General features: G+C 32.6%; 5 protein-coding genes across 8 annotated transcripts; 3 read left to right on the forward strand and 2 right to left on the reverse strand.

Moving 5' to 3' along the window:
- LOC104701273 (serine carboxypeptidase-like 18) lies at window positions 825–3328 on the forward strand. Of its 3 annotated transcripts, none has more exons than XR_753794.2 (5): window positions 825–1123; window positions 1941–2041; window positions 2122–2224; window positions 2350–2431; window positions 2818–3328. XR_753794.2 is itself a non-coding variant. In XM_010416925.2 (5 exons), exons 2-5 carry the CDS (start codon window positions 2012–2014, stop codon window positions 2893–2895), a joined length of 237 nt encoding a protein of 78 aa, XP_010415227.1. In that variant the 5' UTR covers window positions 825–1123; window positions 1941–2011; the 3' UTR covers window positions 2896–3328. The 3 variants fall into 3 exon arrangements, 1 of the variants encoding a protein (XP_010415227.1); XM_010416925.2 differs by having other exon boundaries at window positions 2107–2224; window positions 2889–3328; XR_753793.2 differs by having other exon boundaries at window positions 826–1123; window positions 2889–3328.
- LOC104701274 lies at window positions 3826–4585 on the forward strand. The gene has a single exon (XM_010416926.2). It carries the CDS (start codon window positions 4045–4047, stop codon window positions 4549–4551), a length of 507 nt encoding a protein of 168 aa, XP_010415228.1. The 5' UTR covers window positions 3826–4044; the 3' UTR covers window positions 4552–4585.
- LOC104701275 (protein ABHD17C-like) lies at window positions 9158–11588 on the forward strand. Its single transcript, XM_010416928.2, has 5 exons — window positions 9158–9796; window positions 10548–10584; window positions 10668–10904; window positions 10986–11033; window positions 11174–11588. The coding sequence occupies exons 1-5, from the start codon at window positions 9492–9494 to the stop codon at window positions 11366–11368; spliced, it is 822 nt and encodes a 273-aa protein (XP_010415230.1). The 5' UTR covers window positions 9158–9491; the 3' UTR covers window positions 11369–11588.
- Window positions 12227–15103, reverse strand: LOC104701276 (LEAF RUST 10 DISEASE-RESISTANCE LOCUS RECEPTOR-LIKE PROTEIN KINASE-like 2.5). Its single transcript, XM_010416930.2, has 2 exons — window positions 14247–15103; window positions 12227–13461 (listed from the first exon to the last, which is right to left on the reverse strand). The coding sequence occupies exons 1-2, from the start codon at window positions 15001–15003 to the stop codon at window positions 12332–12334; spliced, it is 1887 nt and encodes a 628-aa protein (XP_010415232.1). The 5' UTR covers window positions 15004–15103; the 3' UTR covers window positions 12227–12331.
- On the reverse strand, window positions 15765–18569 carry LOC104701277 (LEAF RUST 10 DISEASE-RESISTANCE LOCUS RECEPTOR-LIKE PROTEIN KINASE-like 2.5). Of its 2 annotated transcripts, XM_019227654.1 has the most exons (3): window positions 17705–18569; window positions 17117–17146; window positions 15765–17020 (listed from the first exon to the last, which is right to left on the reverse strand). In XM_019227654.1, the coding sequence occupies exons 1-3, from the start codon at window positions 18513–18515 to the stop codon at window positions 15876–15878; spliced, it is 1986 nt and encodes a 661-aa protein (XP_019083199.1). In that variant the 5' UTR covers window positions 18516–18569; the 3' UTR covers window positions 15765–15875. The 2 variants fall into 2 exon arrangements, with proteins under 2 accessions (XP_019083199.1, XP_019083200.1); XM_019227655.1 differs by lacking the exon at window positions 17117–17146 and having other exon boundaries at window positions 15765–17011; window positions 17678–18569.

Raw genomic sequence — 24142 nt, forward strand, 5'->3', positions numbered from 1 at the left:
TCTTCATATTCTTATCTTATCACATTAGTCTTATAGGGAAAATGTATGAGTTATAGCAAAATTAAAAATTTGACTACTGTTAAGTGGATTAATATGCACGTTCTATCTTTAAAGTGGATAACAAATAACTGCGTATCAAATCTATTCGTACACAAAAACGGTTCATAACTTGTTTGCAATAGATGGTTGATCAAAAAAAAAAAAAAAAAAACTTGTTTGCAATAGATTTGTTCTATCTGAGTATACATCACTACTAGATATACATTGTGAATAGTAATAAAAGACAATCTGCTCTAGTCACCACAATCATTGGAATTCTAGATGATGTCTCCTTTTTCAGAGAGCTGATGATTCGTCATTAGTGCGAGTTAGGTTTTTAAAAACCCGTCAGAATTTTAGCATTCTATTGTGGAAATTTGTCGTTTTGTGACCGGTGATTCGTTCTTGAACAGCCTTTCGCCATCTCATGTGGACTATCGGCTTTGTAGTTCACCCTATCTATGTAGCTTGTATGCCCTTCTATCTTCTTAGTATTAGCTTATGCTGTTATACTTTATGTTTATATCTTTATTGTCATGTTGAGATGATGTGATTCACTAGGAACCTCTTAATATTTGTTTTGATATTTTCCCATATAAGTGTGTTGACTGTTGTAAAGATTCAGATTAGAGGTGAGCTCTTGTCACTAGCTTAATCAAACGGGGTTTGCTTGGAAAAAAAACAAAAAAAAAAAAAAAAAAAAACTCAACCCACTATTTATATTATTATTAGGTCATCTCAACGGAGATTTTAAGCTCAGGTTTTAAGGAAAATTGATATAAAAAAAATTAGAAATAAGTAAAATAAATAAGAGGCTCTCTTATTTAGTAAGTTGAACAGTGTATTAGAGACTGTGAACGTGTATCGGTTGGAAGCTCGATGTATCGGTTGGAAGCTCGATTTTAAGCTCTGTGTATCGGTTGGAAGCTCGATTTAATATATATATATATATATTTTTTTTTTTCACACCGTAGTTCTTTTTTCTTCCCCTCTCTCTCGCGAATCACTCTGATTTTGCAATTGGAAAAGAGCCATCTCACAACCGATTGGAAACGGGAGGAGATTGAATCAATTGGAATCAGAGGTGATCGAATTGGAGGAGATGTCTCTTTTGATTGAATTGGAATCAAAAGAGCCATCTCACTTGCTCTCTCTCTCTCTCTCTCTCTCTCTCTCTCTCTCTCTCTTTCTCTTGACATGTTCTTGCTTCTGGGTATCTCTCTGCAAATGCAAGATTCCTAAGTGATCCCAAAGCTTTTCTCTTTGTTAGTTTTATACGTCTTACTGATGTAGTGATGTGTGCTCTTGATTATTTTTAAAGTATTGTGATTTGGGTTTGACTAATGTTTGATTTGTTTGTTTAAGGTGTAAATCGAGTGATTTTGCTGACTTGGCTTAGATCTGCAATTATTTGGTTTTACATTTTCTATATTTAGTATCATCATATTGGTCGATCATCTTCTTAAAGCTCAAAAATTGGACTTAACCAGTCAATTAACTAACCGTAGAGAAACAAGCTCAAGTATGAGAGTAGTCATTTGTTTATTATAGTGTCTACAATGGTTTGATATCAATTGTGTTGGAATCCAATATCATTCTTAGATCTTCCTTTGTTCTCTTATTACCAGGGAATACTTGTTAATTTTTTTTTGTTAATAGTTCGATCCCTTGTTTTGTTCGATTTCATTTGAGAAGCATTGTGTAGCCTCCATTGTCTGCCAATATGGCTGCAATGGTTGCTATTGGAAGTGTTGCCAATATGGCTGCAATGGTTGCTACTGAAACCTCTGGACATGTCACAATGTTGAAGTTTTTGTTTATCGACATTGTGACATGTTCTTCACATGCTGTCAGTATTCCGGATTTTGACTTGTAATACTTCTGTATTTTCTCTGTTCTAGGGCGATTATGATCGTCTACACTTATCAACCACTCCTTTCCTTGAGAACAATATGGAGTTTTGATTAAATGCATGGATGATTTATCTATGGAACAGCAAAAGGTGTGGCTTATTCTGCAATCTGTGTTTAATTCTCATCCTTTCTCTAAAGTCTAAACTGTTTTTAGTGTGATTACTTGCAGTGGTTTGTGGATCACCCGGAGTTTATATCGAATCCATTTTACGTTGGTGGAGATTCATTTTCTGGGTTTATTGTTCCAGAGGTTGTTCAACAGATTTCTCTTGGTAGCCTTCTGTAACCAACCACATTCCATAGTTTTGGTGTCCTTGAGTTTAAAGCTTACAATTACAATATGAAAACAGGCAATGAGAAAGGCTGATGCAGGTACTCTGTGTTTTGTGTCCTGCAGATCTATCAACATCAGCAAAATTACAAGCAGAAAAGCATGTCCTGCAATGGGCCATGACTAGCTGGACAGGAAGCTGCTGCAGGTACGCTGTTTAATTTAGCCATGATGGAAGATGAGTTTAGGCATATATTGACTATTGTTTGTTTCCATCGGTCTTGTCCATTGTTTGAGAGTGTGGCTATTAGATATCATCCTATTTTTGTCTTTATAGGTGTTTCACTCTATCATTTTGGTTTCAATAGTCTGATGGTTCATTCATTTGAGCATGAATCTTTGAAATGTCAAATGCTTAGATTGTTCATTATAATTCATGTTTTGTTTGTTGGGGATGGTTGGATACAAAAGGATTTGGTTTTGTGCATAGTAACACTTTCCAGAGTGAATTGATAATCCCAAAAGCTGTTCCAACTTACATCATCATGATATGGTTGAGATGAATGTCCGTATAAATGCTTTGTTTTTGTGGAGAATATGGTTTTGGGAAGCTTTGGAAAGTGTATAGAGCTGGGATTGAAGATTGGCTTGTTGGTCTGTTGCAGCCTGTGATTGATGACTTGAAGAAGAAGCCTGTTTATGTCCAACTAGTTGCAGTACATGTGTACTTGGTAGTTGATCAACTGTTGGGATTGCTCTTACTTGGTTTCAGTTGGATATTGTTTTCCACTCACTGAAGGATCTCATGAGATATATTTCACTTCATGTTGTTATTGCTCTCGTTGAAATTTGGTATGATCCCTATAGCTGTCCCAGTTGGTGTCCGGGATTTTGAGATTGATGGGTGAGCTTTGGGTCAAACTAAGATTGATACCAACACAACCTTGGGTGGGAGCTGTATCATGTTCGTTTGTACCACTTCCAAAGGTCACACTTCAACTTGCAGCATTCATATTATTTCATATACAAACAACCTCTTATAGTAATTTTTACAACTGTTGGCTATAAACTGGGATTGCTGATTAATAAAGAGACTTTTGTTCTTGCTGTAACTTACACATTTTTATTTCTTGTGTCATGAAATTTTTTAATTTCAAAAAACTATTTTTTAAAAGTAAGAGACTCAAAATTATATGCTACCATTGGAGGGGACAATTTTAATTAGGAGATCAAAAGTTCTTGTTTTTAAAACTGTAAATAATTTATTCATTAAAAATTTAAATAGTACACAAGAGGCTCAAAATTAAAACTCCCCAATGGGGATGCCCTAGTTTTCTTAAAATCTGTAGACTTGAAAAAAATTAAACATGGATTTATATATTAAGTTTTTGAGATACATATGTTGTAAAAAAGAATTTTATCCATCTTCTTTATGTTTCAAATAGGTTTTGAATCTAACTTGTATCTAAGGGATTTGATGTTAATTTGTTTTTTTTTTTTCAACAAATATTTTTTCTGTTATCTCTTTGGTCTTTTATTAAAAAAAAATCAGCCTCATTAATTTTATTTTGATATATAAATACAAAAAAGATAAATTCGCTGGCATATTAAATATCCCCAAAGAAAAGTAAACGACACTCATTCTTACTGCCACGTGTAACCTATCTTCTTCAAGAATGGTGCCGATCCTAGTCACCCTTATTCCCTTTACCTCCACTACGAGTACTCATACTCACTCACACGAAGCAACGAATCCAAAAACAAAACAAAAAAAAACACTAAACCAATCCAAATGATCAATACAGAGATCGAATCACAAAAATGTCTCTGCAAAAATTCAAGCTTCTCGCTACTCAATGCAGCACCGTCACAGAGAGTCCAACGCGTAGTCCAGTCATCCACCTCCGCCGCCGTAAAACGCTGCGTTTACTACTCACCCGATCATCATCGGATCGGTGGCGATTACCTGAGATCCAAAACAACGTAGACGAATCGAATAAATCGGATAAGAGAGGTAAAATCCGATCTCGAAGGAAGCTGAGAGAGCTTTTTGTTTCCTCGCCTCCGTTTGAGGAAAGTGTCGGCGGCGGCGGTGGAGGCGATAAGGGGAAGAAGAAGATGGCGGTGGAGATGGAGAGGGACGATGTAACGGTTAACGGCGTTGATAATAATAACGGTCACGGAGGTTTTGGTGGAGAAGAGATAACGGCGGCTCGGAGTGTGGGCTTTAATGGGTCTGTTAGGAGGCCCATGTCGTCTGTTACACTTCGATGTAGGTTACTTCGACGAGCTTGGCGTCCAGTTCTTGTAACTATTCCTGAACAGTAAAACTCTTGAAACTAAAATAAACTTATTTAACATTTTTCGTCGGTTGTTTATATTTTCTTTGTTCTTGATTTCGCCTGATTATTTCTTCCCAATTCGTTTGTGAGAAGATTATTTCTTGGTCTAGGTGTTAGGTCTTATTATTGCAAGTTTTTCGTGAAAAAAAATTGCAAGAATAATTTAGTGGTTTGATGAGGATATATTGACAAGTTTGAACAATTACTGTATTCTGAATTTGGTCATACAATAAGAGAGAGTTGAAGACAATTTGTTTTCATTTAAAGAATTGGCCTACATCGTTGTCACGATCCATAAATGATTACATAAGTTAACTAGATTACGCAAATTTAAAAAGAATATGTGAAATTTTAACTTGTTTTCAAATACTAATTTTATATTTTATGTGATTTTTTAAACGGATTTAAAGTTCACGCACTCCTTCTCACAATACAGTTTATTGTATACTAGATTAGTTCATGCAAGTTTTAAAATTATCAAATAAAATTAAATTATGAAAGACTACATAATTATTTTTTGTAAGAAAATATATTTTTTGAAGATAAACATATAAATATTTTTAGTTAGAGAGAAGTTTTTACTTTAATACTCTAATTTCTATTTTTATATTTTAAAATTAGTATTATAAATATTGCAATAATCTAAAATATCAGCCAACAAAAATTATTTTAAACATTAATCATTAGGTATATTATTATTGTCAAATTTCAAAAAATGTTCCACAAATTATTCACAAAATGCTTTACATGCAATCAACCCGTCAAAAAGTCATCTTATTAGCATCCATGTCCAATTTTACTTTATGTTTTAACACTAATAATGTGTTCTTACGTCCAAAATATTTTACTGTTAAAGTAAACTCTTTATCACTATATGTGAAATGTCTCTGTGAACAAATTAAACCAATTTTTGTTTCTTTATTTTCAATTTGAGGTAGTTTTTTTTTCCACTAAAATTTGTTTGCAACAGTTTGTTTAATTACTAAAGTTGTTTACCCAAAACATATTTTGGATGAAAAACTGAAGAAAAAATATCTATATGATTGCAATGAGTTTATGACCAAACCAATAAAATTTAAAAAATTGAAAGACAGTTAATTTGACATAATAAATATTAAAAATTATAATGATGATATATGAGTCTGAGATAATTTAGAGATATAACATATAAAATAAAATAAACAATCAGAAAATAATACACCATAATAATTTTAAAATAATAATTTTAAAATAAATAAGTAAATATTTATCAAACATATGCTTAACTGAAAAACAAAAAATAAATTCAAAATAATATATAAAAAAAATATTTTAAATCATCACGAATTTCTAATAAAAAATCAAATTTAACTAAATAATATAACTAAAATCTAAAAACACTATAACATAATTAAATTAAAATATTAACAAGAAGGAATAACAAATATCGATAGTATGTATTTTTACAATAGATTTAAAACTTTTACTTTTTATTTTTAAATTTTTTTAGTAAATTTAGGATTGACATGTGTCGTCATCTTATCGATATAATTGACACATATCACGATCTTGTTAATGAGTAACTTTGCAAACCAAGCTGTATATAATAAGATTAAAAAATTATAACCATATGATATATGAGTCTTAGATAAATTTGGAGATATAAAATATAAACTAAAATAAATAATAGAAAGTGTCTTTAGTCAAGTGGTTACATCACATTCAATGATGACAAAAAAAAACTAAAATAAATAATTTAAAAATACTACAACATAATGAATTTTAAAAGGAATAAATAAATGTTCATCTTACATATCCTTAACTCAAAAAAAAACATAGAAAATTTTATTTTAAATCATCACGAATTACTAATAAGAAAATCAAATTTATCTAAATAATATAACCAAAATTTTAAAATACTACAACAAAATTAAATTAAAATATTAAGAAAAATGAATAAACTAATATTGATAGTACGTAAATTTCCTTTTTACAATAGATTTAGAACTTTGATTTTTTAATTTTTTAAATATTTTAGTAAATTTAGAATTTACATGACATTTTATCGATATACCACATGTATGATCTTGCTAATGAGTAACTTTAATTGACACATGTCACAATCTTGCTAATAGGTAACTTTGAAAATCAAATTTTATATAATAAGATTACATCATAATAAATTTTGATTTTAATTTTATGTACTTAATCCCAATAAATAAGACTTATTATTTTCAAATCAAAAGAATATGTGCATTATATCAAGTTTATATCGTACTTAATATTAAAAATAATTTAACACATTTTGCTCCCAATAGGATAGTCTTTACTAACAAAGATTCATCCATGGGCATTTTCCCTTAAGCTTGAGAAGAGCTTCAAATTGACAAACTAAGGCATGAGCCCAACAAGTAAAAAGAAATTTCCTAACTTTTTTAGACGGAAGGATTCTAGTATCCATGATTCGCCAAGTACGGAAAGTGAAACTTGTAACATTGGAACGAAAAGCAGCTCTCAAACGTGGATGGAGATACTCTGAAAACTTATAGAAGTCGGAATCAAGATTGATCAAATCCTCGTAAGAAGGCCAACCAAGAAGAACATGTATATCCGCACAGATATCAAAGTCATCCTAGACACAAAACGCATGATAGTCTGTACATATTTAGCCTTGTTGAACCTCTATTCACACAAGTGTTGACCTTCTAATGTTAGATTAGACCTGCTGACTACAAGTGGAGCAAGAATACCAAATTGGTAAGTCGTGATGATAAGCCATATTGAAAAATATTCAGCTTCATTTAAACATTGGGTAACATCAATTTGTTTCTCGAAATACACAGTATTAGCATTTATAGAGACAAACTCATTATAATCTTCAATCTATTTCCACTTCTAAAAATGCATGGAGCTTCAAAGTATAAAACTTGTTAAGAATTTTTTTGTGTGTAGTTTATTAATAGTTATTTGTAAAAAACACATATTCTAACACATAAAGAAAACACATATCCTCTTTAAACCACTAAGTATGGAGCTTCAGAGGATTAAATTTGTTAAAAAAAGCATTGTTTGTAGTTTACTTATGGTTACCAATAGAAAACACATATTTTGTCGCATAAAAGAGATGCATACTAAAATTATTACTTTTTGGTAACATTTTCTATTATCTTGCAAAAAAAAATAAAGTAAACATTGTATAACACGAAAAAAGAATTTACCTTTAATTAGCGGTGTTTAAAGAAACAAAAAACTTAGTGGTTTGATGAGGATATTGACAAGTTTGAACAGTTATTATACTTGCTATTCTGAATTTGGTCACACACTAAATGAGACTTTATGGCAATTTGTTTTCATTCGAGAATATATAATTAGCCAACTACATTTGATACATAAGTTAATACCAAGTTTGGCTAGTCGAGACTCGAGAGCATTAGTCATATTGAACAATATTCAGCTTCATTAGTCTTTTGATATGGTTATAAACATTGTATAACTCTAAAAAAAAATAAAACATTTAGTATACATCATGTTACATAGGGAAAATATATGTAATTCTTTTATCTTAGACATAATACGAAGACCTATTTTGAGAGGCCAAATGTTTATGGCAATAAAATGGAACCAAATGAGTTAAATTTTGTGATAGACAGGGGAATACGAATTATTTACTTCTTATATGTTTTATATAGATATTACTTGTACAATAATTATACATTCATACTCACATGTTATATTGGTAGTAATGTAATGAGAAAGGCATCAAAGTTTACTAAGTAACATGGTATCAAAGTCTACTATTTCTAAACCTAAAAAAGAAAATGACAGACAAGGAAATACATATTATTTACTTCTCATATATGTATAGATATTAATTCTACAATAATCATATTTCTGTGTATATATATTGGTCATATTATAATGAGAAATGCATGGAGATTTACTAAGTAACAGTTTGAACAACAACAAAAGCCACATCAGTTAAAGCTTAAACACTAATATATCCATACGAATCAGAGAATTTCAAACTTGACTATTGAAGGAAGTCTAAATGTATAAATATGATGTATGTAATTGCATGTTACGCAATCTTAAGTTTAAAACAAATTATTTATATATGAATTTTGTATAATTTTTTCTTTTGTCGCAGTTCAATATGAGAGAAAGCTAAATGATCCATTTCAATAAATTTGAAAGAGAGTGAGAAATTTGGGCTCAACTTATAAAAAAGAAGGCAAGAGCGGAGATCCAAATTCGGTTGTAACAAGTATGTTGATTTCATCTAATATGATATTTTCTTGCTTTAAAAAGATGTTATAAACTCACTATAAATTTAATAAAAGAAATTATAAATTTATGCTCTACATTTAATTGTTTTATCATAACAACTTAACTAGTACCCACATTCAACATTTTTTCAATTCTTTATTTCTTTTCTGTACATAATATAAAATATCCCCAAGTTCATTGACTACCAAAAACAACTTATTTTTGCTAATAATATTTCTTTTTATAAATGACAGGTTTTTTTTTCTTTTAAAATAAACAAAAAAAATAAGTAAAAATATCGCAGCATGGAGAATCTCCATCCACCAATAAAATCATTTTCCGAATTTTGACTTTTTAAAAACTTTGACAAAAACGGATCTTCTCAAAAACATTCTCACATCTCTCCCATACCCAAACCACGCGCCACCTCTACCATCTCACGCGCCGCTGTACGATTTTCCAAAATCCTCCATCTATCTCCTCCTCCTCCTCCTCCTCTTCTTCTCCCTTCCTTACTCAATTTCTCCTCCTCTTCTTCTCCCTTTCCTCTTCAATTTCCCAATCCCCCTCTTCTCCATCTCCATCAAGATCTCTCACAAAATCCAAATAAAATTATAGGGTTTCAACTACTTTCCGATAAAAAAAGGTCTAATTTTTTATGAATTAGAATTCATCATCATCATGGGAGGTGTAACATCATCGATCGCTGCTAAATTCGCTTTCTTTCCACCAACCCCACCGTCGTATGAGGTTGTAGCCGACGAAAGCTGCGGCGGACGTTTATTCATACCGGAGATACCTCGTCGAGATGATGTTGATATATTAAAGCTTCGTACACGTTTCGGCAACGAGATCGTAGCTGTTTATGTGAAACATTCGAAAGCTAACAGCACGGTTTTGTATTCTCATGGTAACGCTGCTGATGTCGGACAAATGTTTGAGCTTTTCGTTGAGCTTAGCAATCGCCTTCGCGTCAATCTTATGGGGTAATGAGTCTCTCTCTCTCTATCTGTGTCTCGAGTTTGTTCCATGATTGAAATCCAAATTTGTCGAATTCAAGTAGAATTGATTTGTGTTCTTGGGAATAATATGTCAAGTCTTTGTAAAAATTTGTGCTTTAGCAATCAAAGTTTGGGTCTTTAAACCCGCGTGGTGGGGTGGTTGAGGTTTCGGGTCTCAGGGCGTTTAGTTCACAGAGGCTTTTGATTTGGAGCATAGTAAAAAAAAATTAGAGGCTCAAGTTGATACATTTTTTCATGGAAAAATTTGTACTTTCCTTTGTTTATAATTTGCCAAAACTAGTGATACATTGTCATAATCTCATAGACATATAATGACTTTATGTTAAGAAAACGAATTGTTGGAGTTTTTGAGATTTTGAGTTTGTGCTCTTATAATAATATGTTTATATAAGAATCGATCCATGGAAAAATCAGTGCGTTATAGCTTCCAAGTCTGAGTCTTAAACCGGAGGCTTAAGGTTCATATCAACAGAAACATTCCTTTGCTTACGATTGCCAAAATTACGATCTATTGTTACATTTTTATAATACTGTATATGTTGAGAACTCGTAACATTTCAACTCTCCTTTCGTGATTGAGTCATTTCCTTCCAAAGGTCTTCAACTTGACTTGACTTGCTATCTTGCTTTTGTCACTGTGGATGATATTTTTTTCTACATAAACTAGGGATTATTTGATTGTTTTGTAATACGTCTATTGGTTTTGGTTTTCCAGGTATGATTATTCTGGTTATGGTCAGTCTACTGGGCAGGTATAGTCTTACTATTCTGTGTTGTTATGAAACATGAACTTATGGGTTGTTTCTCATTGACATTGACCTGCTATATGAATCAGGCAAGCGAGTGTAATACATATGCGGATATAGAAGCATCGTATAAATGCCTCAAGGAAAAGTACGGTGTAAAAGACGATGAACTGATATTATTTGGTCAATCTGTTGGTAGTGGACCTACGGTTGATCTAGCTTCGCGCACACCTGACTTGAGAGGCGTGGTGTTACAGTGCCCTATTCTGTCTGGGATGAGGGTCTTGTATCCGGTGAAATGTACATATTGGTTTGACATTTACAAGGTGATTTACTAGACAGCAATTTTTTTTGTTTCTGATTACAGTTATAGCGTTTAATGACCTTTGCAAGTCCATGCTTTTCAGAATATTGACAAGATTGGCTCAGTTACCTGTCCTGTACTAGTAATTCATGTAAGTGACACCATCATTTGGCTTTATTTTGCTCCACTTTTCATTATGATTGTGAGTGTTATAAGACAGGCTATTATGCATTTTTCAGACTAGGGAAACTGATGAATATAAGTCACTGAACTATCTTGTTGGTCTTTTAGGGAACTGCAGACGAAATAGTTGATTGGTCTCACGGAAAACGGCTCTGGGAACTCAGCAAAGAAAAGTATGAACCTTTGTGGATAAGTGGAGGTGGACACTGTGACCTTGAACTCTATCCAGATTTCATTAGACATCTGAAGAAATTTGTTGCATCACTTGGCAACAAACAAGCAGAGCAAGCTGCCATAGAGTGAGATTACTGATATATGTTTGAAAATGGGTTACTTTCGAGGGGTTTCTAGACATAGTCTAGACAGTTGGCTGGAGAAGTTCGATGAATAGTAAGATATCCAAAATGAGAGTGTTGATAGGTTTAGATAGTCTGGTGACAATCTGGAATGTAACAGCATATTTTATTTCGTGAATAAATGTATTTTACTGCTTTCATGCTTAATAGGTTTCATTTATGGAACATACATATGTGTAAACCGAAATATCCTCTGAGAGCATAGAAGATTCTTAAAGAGGGGTCGTGGAAATTTGAAAAACAGGCTTAGGAGGGGCTTGAAGAGCATCAACCATCAAGGTTTCCTTCCATCATTTCCACCACTCTGTTCATTGCTGAGCGATCTGATGGGTTATGGGTAAGACTGAATACACCACAAATCCACTAGGGTCATCTTCTTTGCTACCTCCCTCTCCCTCATCTTCGCTGGAGATTCCATTCTCAATAAGCCTTCCAGTCTCTCCTTTATGTTGTTGTTACAATAAGAGGCAAAACAAGACCAGGCAAGAAGTGGGGAGTACATGTACGTGAAGGGCAAGTCATGGAAGGATAGTGACAGGTATATATAGAATTGGAATGTTTTTATTATGTCCCTATTAGTTGACCTTGAAAAAGGAAATTGAGATAGAAAGAGATTGATCACTGCGGGTTTCCGTCTTTTTTAACCAAAACAATTTCTTGAAAACAGGGACTAGCGTGTAAAACCGGACCATACTGTCTGCTATATCTGTTTGTCATGATCCTTTAAAGCTGAACAAAGAGGATTTAGGAGTTAGGACTTTCACTTGTCTCCCTAAAACAAATGTTTAGCAATGACTCAAACAAATACGCACGAAAGTCATCGATCTAATATCAGAGAATGTATCTGAGGTCTTTCAAGTTCAGTAATAACATTTACGATTAAACTTAAAGGTTGCGATCATACCTAAGACTAATGAGAGGAGATTGAGTTTTCCTCTGAAATCCAGGAAGATTCGAAATGAGGCACTACGGAACACTGGAGAACAGGTCGAGGAGGTACTTCAAGAGCATCAAGGTTTCCTTCCAACATCTCTACAACCCTGTTCATCGCTGGGCGATCTGATGGCCAAGGCTGAATACACCACAAACCTACCAATGTCAACTTCTTTGCTATCTTGTCGTCTTCTTCGCTGCTGACTCCATTCTCCATATGCCCTCCGTTGTCTCCCATCTCAAGATCCTTATATATCCATTCGGGAAAGTACATTGAGCTTGTGCTAGATGAAGGGTCTTCATTTGGTGTTCTGTTCCTTGCTCCAATTATCTCAAGAACCAACATTCCATAGCTATACACATCTGATTTGTGGGAGACTCTACCGTACACACTTGAAAACACTTCAGGTGCAATGTAACCTATCGTTCCTCTTGCCTCCAGTAGTGACAATATCGATTCTGTCCTCTCGCAGAGCTTAGCAAGGCCAAAGTCTGACACTTTCGGAGAAAGATTGTCATCCAATAGGACATTTTGTGGTTTAATGTCGAAATGTACAATCCTTGTTCTGCAGCCATGGTGTAAGTACTCTAGACCACGAGCAACGCCTAACGCGATCATATATAGTTCCTTCCAGTCCATATTTGATGACCTCTTGCTCGAAATAAACTTATCAAGAGACCCATTTTCCAGAAACTCATAAATAATTGCTCGCTTCGAACTTTCAGAGCAGAATCCTAGAAGAGTAACAATGTTGACATGAGAAGTTTTGCTCATGCTTGCAACTTCATTGATGAAGTCTTCCCCATTACCCTTTGAGTCTTTCAAGATCTTCACGGCAACACTACGACCATCAGAAAGAGTTCCTCTGTAGACTGTTCCAAATCCGCCTTTCCCAACCACCTCGGCGAATGACTTTGTAATTCTCTGTACTTGCGCATAACTATAGTGTTTGAGTGGAATAAGGTCCATTAGGTTCTGTTTTTTCACATCATAGTCCTTGCTTGTGTACTGAGCTTCTTGTGTATTTCTTCTCCGTCTGATGAGTAAGAACACACATGCGACTATGAGAGCCAGCGCCGATATAGAAACGGCAGCTGCAATAATACCTAGAGAAGGATAAAAAAAAAAAAAGAAATCGTAATAAGTCTGTGATGTAATCAAATCAGTTGTTGCGAAAGAACATGAAAAAAAGGGAACACCTGTATTTGCTTTAGTAGACTTCTTGCCACCTGCATCAAAAATGGAATGGCGCCAGAAAAAGGTTAGTTGGAACTGAATACAGAACTGTAAATGAAAAAAAAACTTGAGATTCTTTCTTCTGTATTTACTTTATCAGAAACTGTAAGGATGTTTTGTAGATGATCTAGTCAAAAGGTTAGTGGGTGGGTAGGGAGATTTAAAGAAGGGAAAGTGGTGGTTCTTGAGGAAGAACCTTTAGGAAATTAGAATAAGTAGGCAAGATAGTCTTACCCTTGTTTGTAGAACCGCAAACACCGTTACCTGGCTGATCATCTATACAATAGCAGAGAAACCCACTTGTTTTAAGTTGGTGATTATATCCACAAGCACCCCCAGAGTCTCTGCACTTCTTACAATCTAAGTTAACTCCAACCTTGAAACTCTCTTCAATAGCCTTATTTAGATTATCTCTACTTGGAAAGCTCTCGAGTGTGTTCAGTGCGGTTCTAGATGCGGGGATATTGATGGTTATACTGCAAGATCTCCTAGAGTCTATGAAAACCGGACTATACCCTTCAAGTAGAGAGGACACTAGGTTTCTCGTCACGTAGTAATTTTTGCTATCATCATTCCCACAATCANTAAGTAGGCAAGATAATCTTACCCTTGTTTGTAGAACCGCAAACACCGTTACCTGGCTGATCATCTATACAATAGCAGACAAACCCACTAGTGGAAAGTGTGTGATTATATCCACAAGCACCCCCAGAGTCTCTGCACTTCTTACAATCTAAGTTAACTCCAACCTCGAAACTCTCTTCAATAGCCTTATTTAGATTATCTCTACTTGGACTACTCTCGAGTGTGTTCAGTGCGGTTCTAGATGCGGGGGTATTGACGTTTATACTGCAAGATCTCCTAAAGTCTATGAAAACCGGACTATACCCTTCAAGTAGAGAGGACACTAGGTTTCTCGTCACGTAGTAATTTTTGCTATCATCATTCCCACAATCAAGCTCTTTCACATAAGTAGAAACAGATGCTGAAAAATCTTGGTTGCAGTCGTAATAAACGGTCAGCCAGTCGGTGGTAGGAGCAATTGGAAGAACGGTTTCGTTGAAAGAAATCTTTAAAGAATCTTGGGAACATGGATCACCGCTATAATTGGATCTGGCGAGTCTTATGATACCAGAGGTATAGTTGGCCGCTAAGATTCTAAATTTCATAGAGGAAATGATAAGCTCTGGAAATCCTCCGCTACAGTCGAGCTCGAAGTCGGGGTGACCGCAATCTTTTCTCTCAGGAATCCAGAAAGGGTACAAGAGACCGCTCTGATTGCCACAACTAAACGAGGGACTGCAGAGTAGGTGATGCTGCTCAGCTGAAAAAACATAAGATGGGATGACAAAGAGCATCCATATTAAGGTATAAGGTATAGATTTAGATAGGGAAAGAGACAAGTTGATCATCGTGTAGCAGTTGCAGGTTAATTAAAAAAAAAATGGTAAAGATGAAGAGATGAAGCAATTGGGAAAATGTCTTGGTTTTGGTCTAAGTCGTTGTTTTGTACTTGAAACTAAATGAATTTACGAGTTTGACAAAAAAAAAAAAAAATGAACTTACGATTCTACTGTACTTTTTTTTATATTCTTGTACGACGACTTCAAAGTCATTTCTGAAATCTAATGGACATTACATTATATGTGAAGGTGCCTTCCTTATTTTTTAGTTGCTCGTTCAAAAGAAATGGCAGAAAAAATTAGAGTATGGAAAAAGGCATTTACTATTATTCACAGTGACTCATAATGTCGAAGAAGAAAATTCAATTAGTGTAAAAATCAACGTTAACAAACGAAAGATCAGAACATAGATAATTTAGAGACATAAATAGTTTGATTAATTTAGTATCTAATTTAGAAACCCATTCCACACGTGTCTTCACATAATAAGTTTATTTTCTAAGATAATTTAAAATTTTTATAAATAATAATAAGTTTATTTTCTAAGATAATTTAAAATTTTTATAAATAATAATAAGTTTATTTTCTAAGATAATTTAAAATTTTTATAAATAATAATAAGTTTATTTTCTAAGATAATTTAAAATTTTTATAAATAATAAAACAAAAAAATGATACATCTAAGACTAAAAGACTCGAAAGGTACCTTAGCAATGGGGATGCTCTTAGTGCACTCTCTGTAGTTAATATATAAAGGATAATGACATGGTTTGAATATAAGAATATTACATTGATAATTTTGTTGATGGTGTGTACTACTTTGATAAATGCATTTTCTGCTTTTGTGATTGTTCAATGAGGTTTCTTTCTTTATGCGACATTTATGGAACATATTTATCTGTGGAAGTGGAACCCGATATATCCTCTAAAAGCAAAGAAGATTCTTCAAAAGGCGCTGATGGAATTTGAAAAAAAGGCTTAGGAGGGACTTCAATAGCATCGACGTTTCCTTCCAACATCTCTACAACTCTGTTCATTGCTGGGCGATCTGATGGGGAAGATTGAATACACCACAAACCCACCAGTGTCATCTTCTTTACTAGCTCCTCTTCTTTGATGCTGATTCCATTCTCCATAAGCCTTCCTGAGTGTCCCTTGTCAAGATCCTTGTATATCCATTCAGGAAAGTACATTGAGCTTGTGTTCGATACAGAGCTTTGAGCAGCCGTTTCTTGATTTCTTGCTCCTATCATCTCAAGAACCAACATTCCGTAGCTATACACATCTGACTTGTGGGAAACTCTACCGTACATTCTTGAAAATAACTCGGGCGCAATGTACCCTATTGTACCTCTTGTGTCTAGCAATGACAAGATGCTCTCTTTCTTCTCGCAAAGCTTAGCAAGGCCAAAATCAGAAACTTTGGGGATAAAATTTTCATCTAAGAGTACATTTTGAGGTTTTATGTCAAAATGTACAATCCTTGTTTTGCAGCCATGGTGCAAGTACTCTAAACCACGACCAACTCCAAGCGCAATTCTAGATATTGTCGCCCAATCTATATCCATGGAGGTCTTCTCTGTGATGAACTTATCAAGAGACCCATTTTCGAGATATTCGTAAATAATTGCTCTCTTGGAACCTTCAGAGCAGAATCCTAGGAGGGTAACAATGTTGACATGGGAAGTTTGACTCATGCTTGCAACTTCATTGATGAAGTCTTCGCCATTATCACCCATTAGGTTTTTAAAAACCTTCACTGCAACCAAACTTCCATCACAAAGGGTTCCTCTATACACAATTCCAAATCCTCCTCTCCCAATCTGTTCCGAGAATGAATTTGTAATTCTCTTCACTTGTGCGTAACTATACTGCTTCAGTGTAATAAGTGCTTTGAGTCTTGGTTGTGGAATAAGTGTCTTGAGGTTTTGTTGACCAAGATCATGCGATGTTCTTCTCTTTCGTAGAATTAGGAGAAACAACGTTAAAACCAGGACCAGGAACAGAGTGCCACCTACTCCTGAACCTAATGTAAGAAAAAAATTAAATCATGTGTCTAAGAAAAGATAAACAATTCAAAATCGCATTAGGTATACTTTAAGAATAGGAAAAGGTTAAGCACCTATTTTTGCTTCAGCTCCATAAGAGATTCCTGCATCAATGGAACGACACCAAAGTTCATTTGGCACTCAATACCCAAATGGTGGTTCTTATTAAAAAAAACATTAGGAAGCTAGAATATGTAGGCAAGAAATGTTACTTCCTCTCTCGTTTTATTAAAAACAATATTTATTTTATCGTTTATTTAACTTCAACCAATAGAAAAATATATTTCCTTTGTTCCATCTTATATTTTTTTTTTAAATTTTTTTCTCAGGCCTTTGTTTTTGTTCCATCTTATAATATTTTTTCCAGATTTCTATGACCATTTGTATTTTTCAGTTTTTTTTCCTATTGGTTAATTTTCTTTTGGATAAATGTTTAATAATAAGTTTTATGTAAAAATAACAAAACATTTATGTTTTCTTCAACATTGTGTTTTTGCTAAAAGACTTATAGAATGGAATAGAGGGAGTACTGCAGAATTCCGATAGTCATAATTAAATAGTTTAATTTATATAAGTTATCCATAAAAATTTGAGAAAATCTTATAAAATGGAAGAAATAAAAAAAAACCTAAAACTCTTATTTAATGGGACAGAGGGAATACCATTTTTCCTTGAACCGCAAGTACCATTATGTGGTTCATCGACACAATAACAGATGAATCCACTTGAGCTCTTATTATATCCACAAGCACCCCCAGAACCTATGCACGTCACACATTCTTGGTCAAGTGCAAGCTCAAAACCGTCTTCAAGAGCCTTCCCTAGATTTTCTACACTCGGACTTGTTTGCAGTGCGTTGAGGGAATGTCCAGATGCAGGAATACTAACGTTTCTTTCGCAAAATCTCCCGAATTCTTTGAATGATAGACCAACTCCTTTGAGTAAAGGAGAGGAGAGGTTTCTTGTCACATAATAATTTCTTTTGTGAACAATTTCATCACTCCGACAACCAATCATGCCACCAAAAGTATAAACTTCAAGTGAAAAGTTGCAGCCGTAATAAATTGTTAGCAACTCGGTGTTAGGAGCAAACGGAAGGACGTTATCCATGTAGGACACATTTAAAGGATCATGGGGGCAAACATTGTTGATAAAATCCGATCTGGCGAGTCTTATCCTACATGATATATAATCAGCGTCTAAGATTCTGAACTTCACAGAGGAGAAACTAACCTCTGCGAAATTTGTGTTGCATTCGAGCTTGAACTTCGGGTGGCCACATTCCTCTCTGCCAGGAATCCAGAAAGGGTACAAAAGACCGCTCTGATCGCCGCAGTTAAACGGTTCACTGCAGTGTCTATAAAGATCGTTGGCTGAGAAAACACAAGATGGGATCACAAAGAGCAACCATATGACTTTAATGGACATAGATTTTTTCGGGGAAAGACTGATTATCTTATTGTAAGTGAACATAAGAAAAAATGGTACGTGAAGAAGAAGAAAAGAGATGATGAGATTGGTGAATGGCTTTTGTATATAATGTAAGAGTTGGACTAAAGGAACCTATGTTTGGTCTTTCTACCCAAATCTCACGTACGTTATTTTTTTCTTTCTTGGCGTATGCATGTCTTGTAAGGATAAGAAGCAAGTGGAAACGGTAATGCCCATGAAGGACTCTTGGAAGTCTCTATTATTACACACAAACACGAAATTGAGATAGAGAGATATTTGTCATTGGTGTTTCGAGAAATCCTACAAAAGACGTCGGACAATTTTCGAAAATATCACATTTTTATTATTATGCATTGTAAATACCATTTTTTTAGTCAGTATTCGAAGAGACATTTTTATCATTTTATCTTTTTCATTTAGAGGGAATGAGAAAGTGATATGACGATGTATGTGAGATATGATTTGATTTTTTTCATGAAATCGTTTTAAACATTTTAAACCCGTCTAACCGGGCTTACAGGCATACTTCCAAACGGAATCTTGTTAAAGTTAAGAAAACATTTTCACCTTCAAATATTTTCTTAATTTTATTTTATGAGAGATAATGCGAAAAAGGCCTATTACAATTTATCTGATTATATATTTATTTAATAATCACATTTTATGTCATATTTTGTATGTTTATTTGTTATATAATATAAATTGTATCTTATCTTATATAATATGAGAAGAGTTTTTTCAACTTTTGCTAAAGAGATGACATTTGGCGTGTTATCTGTCTAACACCTGTCTTATTTTGTTGTTTGGACTTAATTAACTATATTCATTTGTACTTTGGACCTAAGTAACTAATCCATAAAACAAAAAAAACTCTCAACATTTTCTTTTTTCCTTCTTCGGTAAAAACCAGTTCTATGCGTCTTCTGATCTAAAGCCACCATTTATCAGTTTGTGGTTTCATCCTATAAAAAATTGATCATAGTTTCTTTTGAAATGATAAATATGAGTTTCAATCTTATGTATGATTCACGGACAAAAAACAGATTCTAAATTATGTAAAAAAAGTAATTCTGGGTTTCAATCTTATAAATGATTCATGGGTAAGAAAAGATTCTAGATTATGTTAGATTGTGGGATGTTTTTGTGTTCTCAAAATTCTCTTATCAATTCATAAATTTTTGGCTCAAATTTTAAATTTTGGGTTTCCATTTCTGCTTAGTTTATGGCCTTTAGTCTTATATAATCTAATGGTGGGATGTTTCCGTAATTAATTTGATAATTGCTTACTCATTTATTCCTCATTAGATCTTACTAACTCTTTTTCCATAAAAATAGAATTCATTCCGTTTTCCATAAATTTAGAATTCAATCCCTAATTACTCTCTTTTTAACAAGAAACTAGGTTTTTACCCGCGGTACACTGCGGGACTAAATTATAAATCATTGTATTTAAATAATATTTTTTAATTTATTTAGTTTTTAAATTCCCAATTAATTAACTTTTGCCTAATTAATTTATAATTTTGTTTAAAATGTTTTTCTTTTTCTTACGTTTTATACTGTTTGTAACCTAATTAACTACATCATATTTGTTATTGGATAGAATATAAAATTTTAGATTTGTTTTGTTTTCTAGAATTAAGCAGATGTGTATGTATATATGATATGTTAGTGTATATTTTATGTGTATACAATTTTTTTTTTTGGGAATATTAAGAATGTGTTATAGTATGTGTAATATTTTGTAGCTCATATACTAAATAATTTATAAGTTAATTTCCTAAACTTTGATTACAAATCTATAGTATATGAAATAAACTAATAGTTTTAGTGTTGGTTCTATAGTTCACATCCGCCATGCTTGGCGGGTCACGGAACAAAGATTTTATTAAGAAATATGCTAGGAATCACACATTATTATTTTGATTAGATTTTTTTCAAGGTTAGGGAATGTTATATTTATTTAATTAATTATCAAATTACTATTTAATGTAAATAGTAGTAGTTCCGATTTTTTTGGAAAGTTGCAATTATAAGGGAATAACTGTAAAATTAAAAAAATTATCATAATTTAATAAATAATAAATTATAAATTAAAAATATTTAATGTAAATGGCATGATTGTAAATAGGTTTCAACTCCAGGATTTATTTGCTAAATGTCTCCCAAAATGTATATATAGATTTCAATCATCATATTTTAATTTCAGTGTTAGGTTCCTATGAAGAATTATATTATTTTTATGTATCTTTCCAAAATTTAATAGGTATTGATAATTTTTAAATTTTTTTGCATTAATACTACGAAGTAAGAAATTATGTGATAATGTTTGACAAATTTATTTATTCATTAGAATGTTTATGTATGTCTTTCCTACTCTTTATGGGCCGGTGCGATAGTTTTATATGTCATACGCCAAGGTTAAAAAAAAAACCTTTTCATTATTGTGAATAAATTATAAAAATAATAATATAAAAAATTATTTTCATTATTTCCATATTGTAGTTCATTTTGCTTGCTCACATTTTTCTTTGTCTTTTCAATGTTTTCATGTTCATTTAACCATTTATAAAAAAATAAATATCATATTTTGCCTAAATCCTAATAACTCATTACTGTTTTAAAATTTTTCGAATATGGAAACCTTTTTATTAGAGTTTCAAATTTGTTTTTCTAAATTGAATTTTACTTTAAATATCAGTAACAACAAGTTTAATTAACATTAATCTAATGCTCATTCACCAACAATTCAAAAGATGAAATAGGTTTTTATATAAACCTAATAAAATTTAATCCGTAAATTGGATATATCTACATGAATAATCTACTATTTTCTTATATAAAACTTGAACTTCTATTTTTTTTTGAACTTATAAAAAAAATCTAATCATAACTGAACTTATAATTTTTATTTTTCTTACATAAAAGACCTAAAACTTTTGGTCTAAAATATGCCCCAGAAAAACTGATGCCCTAATCCTTGGCTTCACTTGCTTGGCCTATGGGTCGAGCCTTAACCTTGTTTTATTTTTATTGTTGGTTGTGTTAATGTTACTACATCATGAAAAAATGAACTATCATGATTTAATATGTTGAACATGTTAGCTTTTGTTCTTTTTTATATTTTAGAATCTCTATTTTTTTCATTCTTTTGGGCATTCATGTGGTAAAGCAGGCTAAAACTTCTCCTTATTAGGCGATGCATATGAGTCTCTCCATTATAATTTTAGTTTCTTATTAGTCTTCATATCTAAGAAAAAACATATTTTAAACTATTATAAAAAAAGGAAAATTGTATGTTACTATCATATGCTTAAAAAACCATGTTGTTAAGCTTGTGATGTCTTTTTATCTCATGGTACGATATGAGTTGCATTTTTCTATACTATTTCTGATTAATTTGACTTCTTTAGTGAGTAGTATATGCTAATTGTATACTGGTATCATATATTTTTAGTAATCTTAGTATCAAATATCGCATTTTTAAAAATACCCATTTTCCTATGCCACTTTTCAGTAATACTTTTCATGTTGTTTATTTTCAAAAATACATATTTTCAATGTATAAAATGAATAAATTCTAAATTCTAAAATCCAAATACTAAACTCTACTCCATCAAAACTATATCATAAATGTTAAATAGAGAATCCAGACCTTAATAAAAAAGTTCTTAAAATTAGTTTAACATATTGTAATTTGTGTAAAAGAGAACAAAAATGAAAATATTAAAAAATGTTATTTTTGAAAAGGAGTATCTCAAAAATATTATTTCTAACAAATTCTCATATTAGAAAGAGGTTCCAAAATTTCTCTACATTAAAAAAAATAATATTATATGATGAGAAACTCAATGGATTTCTCACCAATGCAGATGCTCTAATATGTATTGAAAATCTAATGGGAAAAATAACCATAAACATTCTATTATGTAATCAAAATTTTTCTATGTGTTGAAATACTCTAATACTATATATAAAATGAAAACTCAAGTAACTTCAAACAAATGAACCCAAAAAAATTAATATGATCAGTATATTTTTAAAATCACAAAAGTAAACATTATTGAGTAAACAAATAAAAACTAATAATCTCCAAATTATTAAAATTGAACAACAATGTAATTTAAATCCGTACATAGCACGGAATGACTTCTAGTTTATTTATATTAGTATTTAGCACATACAAGTCTTTTCATAACAATTTTCTCGCAAAAGGATCCAAAACATACAATTAAATCTTGAGTGGGACTTGCTGGTAACCCTTAATATACCCTATTCTCCTAAATTTTGTTTTTCTTCATACAGTAAATAGTTTTCTTTTCCTTATCAGCCATAGAAGACTAATTGTTAGATAAACAAAAATCAACATTGTGTGCATTTTTGTTATCAAAGACTAATAATTATTTTACGCACAAGACTAGAGGTAGGTGAGACCCAAGATCCTCTATAAACTTAGGAAGAAGGATTGAGATATTTTATTGGCTTTCTTAGACCCATGAAAACATTATACCGCATACATATATGGTTGAGTTCAATAAGGACAAATGTTATAGTTTTTTCTTTTTCAATGCGAATAATTGCTCTTTTGAAACCTTCAGAGCAGAATCCAAGCAGGGAAACAATATTGATATCAAATGTGTTGCTCATGCTCGCAACTAATTGACCAAGTCTGATGAGACACAACGTGAGGAACAGGATGACGTGACCAAGAGTTTAGTTGAGGGAATTTTGCACTCACACCCACTTTCTCTAAAATTATTTACAACTATACCTATTTTCTACTATTCATATACTTTTCTCAATTTTAATTACCTATTACCCCTCACTCTTTCTATTCTCTCTCTCCACATCAGATTTTATTTTCATAATTTAGTAATTAACAAAAAAAATCCAAAAACAAATTAAGAAAACGGTCACAATTTATTAAAAAAAATCAAATATCTTATTTACCGAAAAAAACAATTATTACTTTTTATTTCCCAAAATATATTAAAACACATAATATTTATGCTATAAAATCCTAATTACTCTACCACACCTCTCATGATCTTAGTTAAAAGAGTCCTAAAATTACTCTCAATTAAACTGAAACAACCCGACCCGTTTTTTTTAATAATAAATATTATATATAATTAAGCATCACATACTACTTAATTAAACAACCAACACACACATTACCAACCAACCGCAATACCAATCATAAACCAACATCCAATAACATGCACAGCGGAAAACATATAACATTAATCATAACAATCTTAACCATTCTATCCAACAACCTAGCATAACTCTATCCATGGTTCCAACATAAACAATATATCCGACAACATACAAACGAGACCCTAGATCATCCTCCTCCTCATCGCCATGATTCCACGATCACACTTTTGCCTTTACCTGCACACCACAAACAACAATTGAGATGCGTAAGTATTATCTTAGTGAGGCCGTCTTCCCATCTACTGGGTTATACACACAAGCATCTGAGACTCATGTTTAAGCAAGCAAACAAATACAAACAATACATCGAACCAGGAAAACAAGTCTCGGATGAGACTGGTGTCGACCGACGCTAAGTCGGTGTCGATCGATCCTGGCACAACATGGTGTCGACCGAGTGTCGATCAACACTGCTTCTACAGACGCGA

Source organism: Camelina sativa, chromosome 7 (assembly GCF_000633955.1).
Source record: "Camelina sativa cultivar DH55 chromosome 7, Cs, whole genome shotgun sequence".
Lineage (NCBI taxonomy): Eukaryota > Viridiplantae > Streptophyta > Magnoliopsida > Brassicales > Brassicaceae > Camelina > Camelina sativa.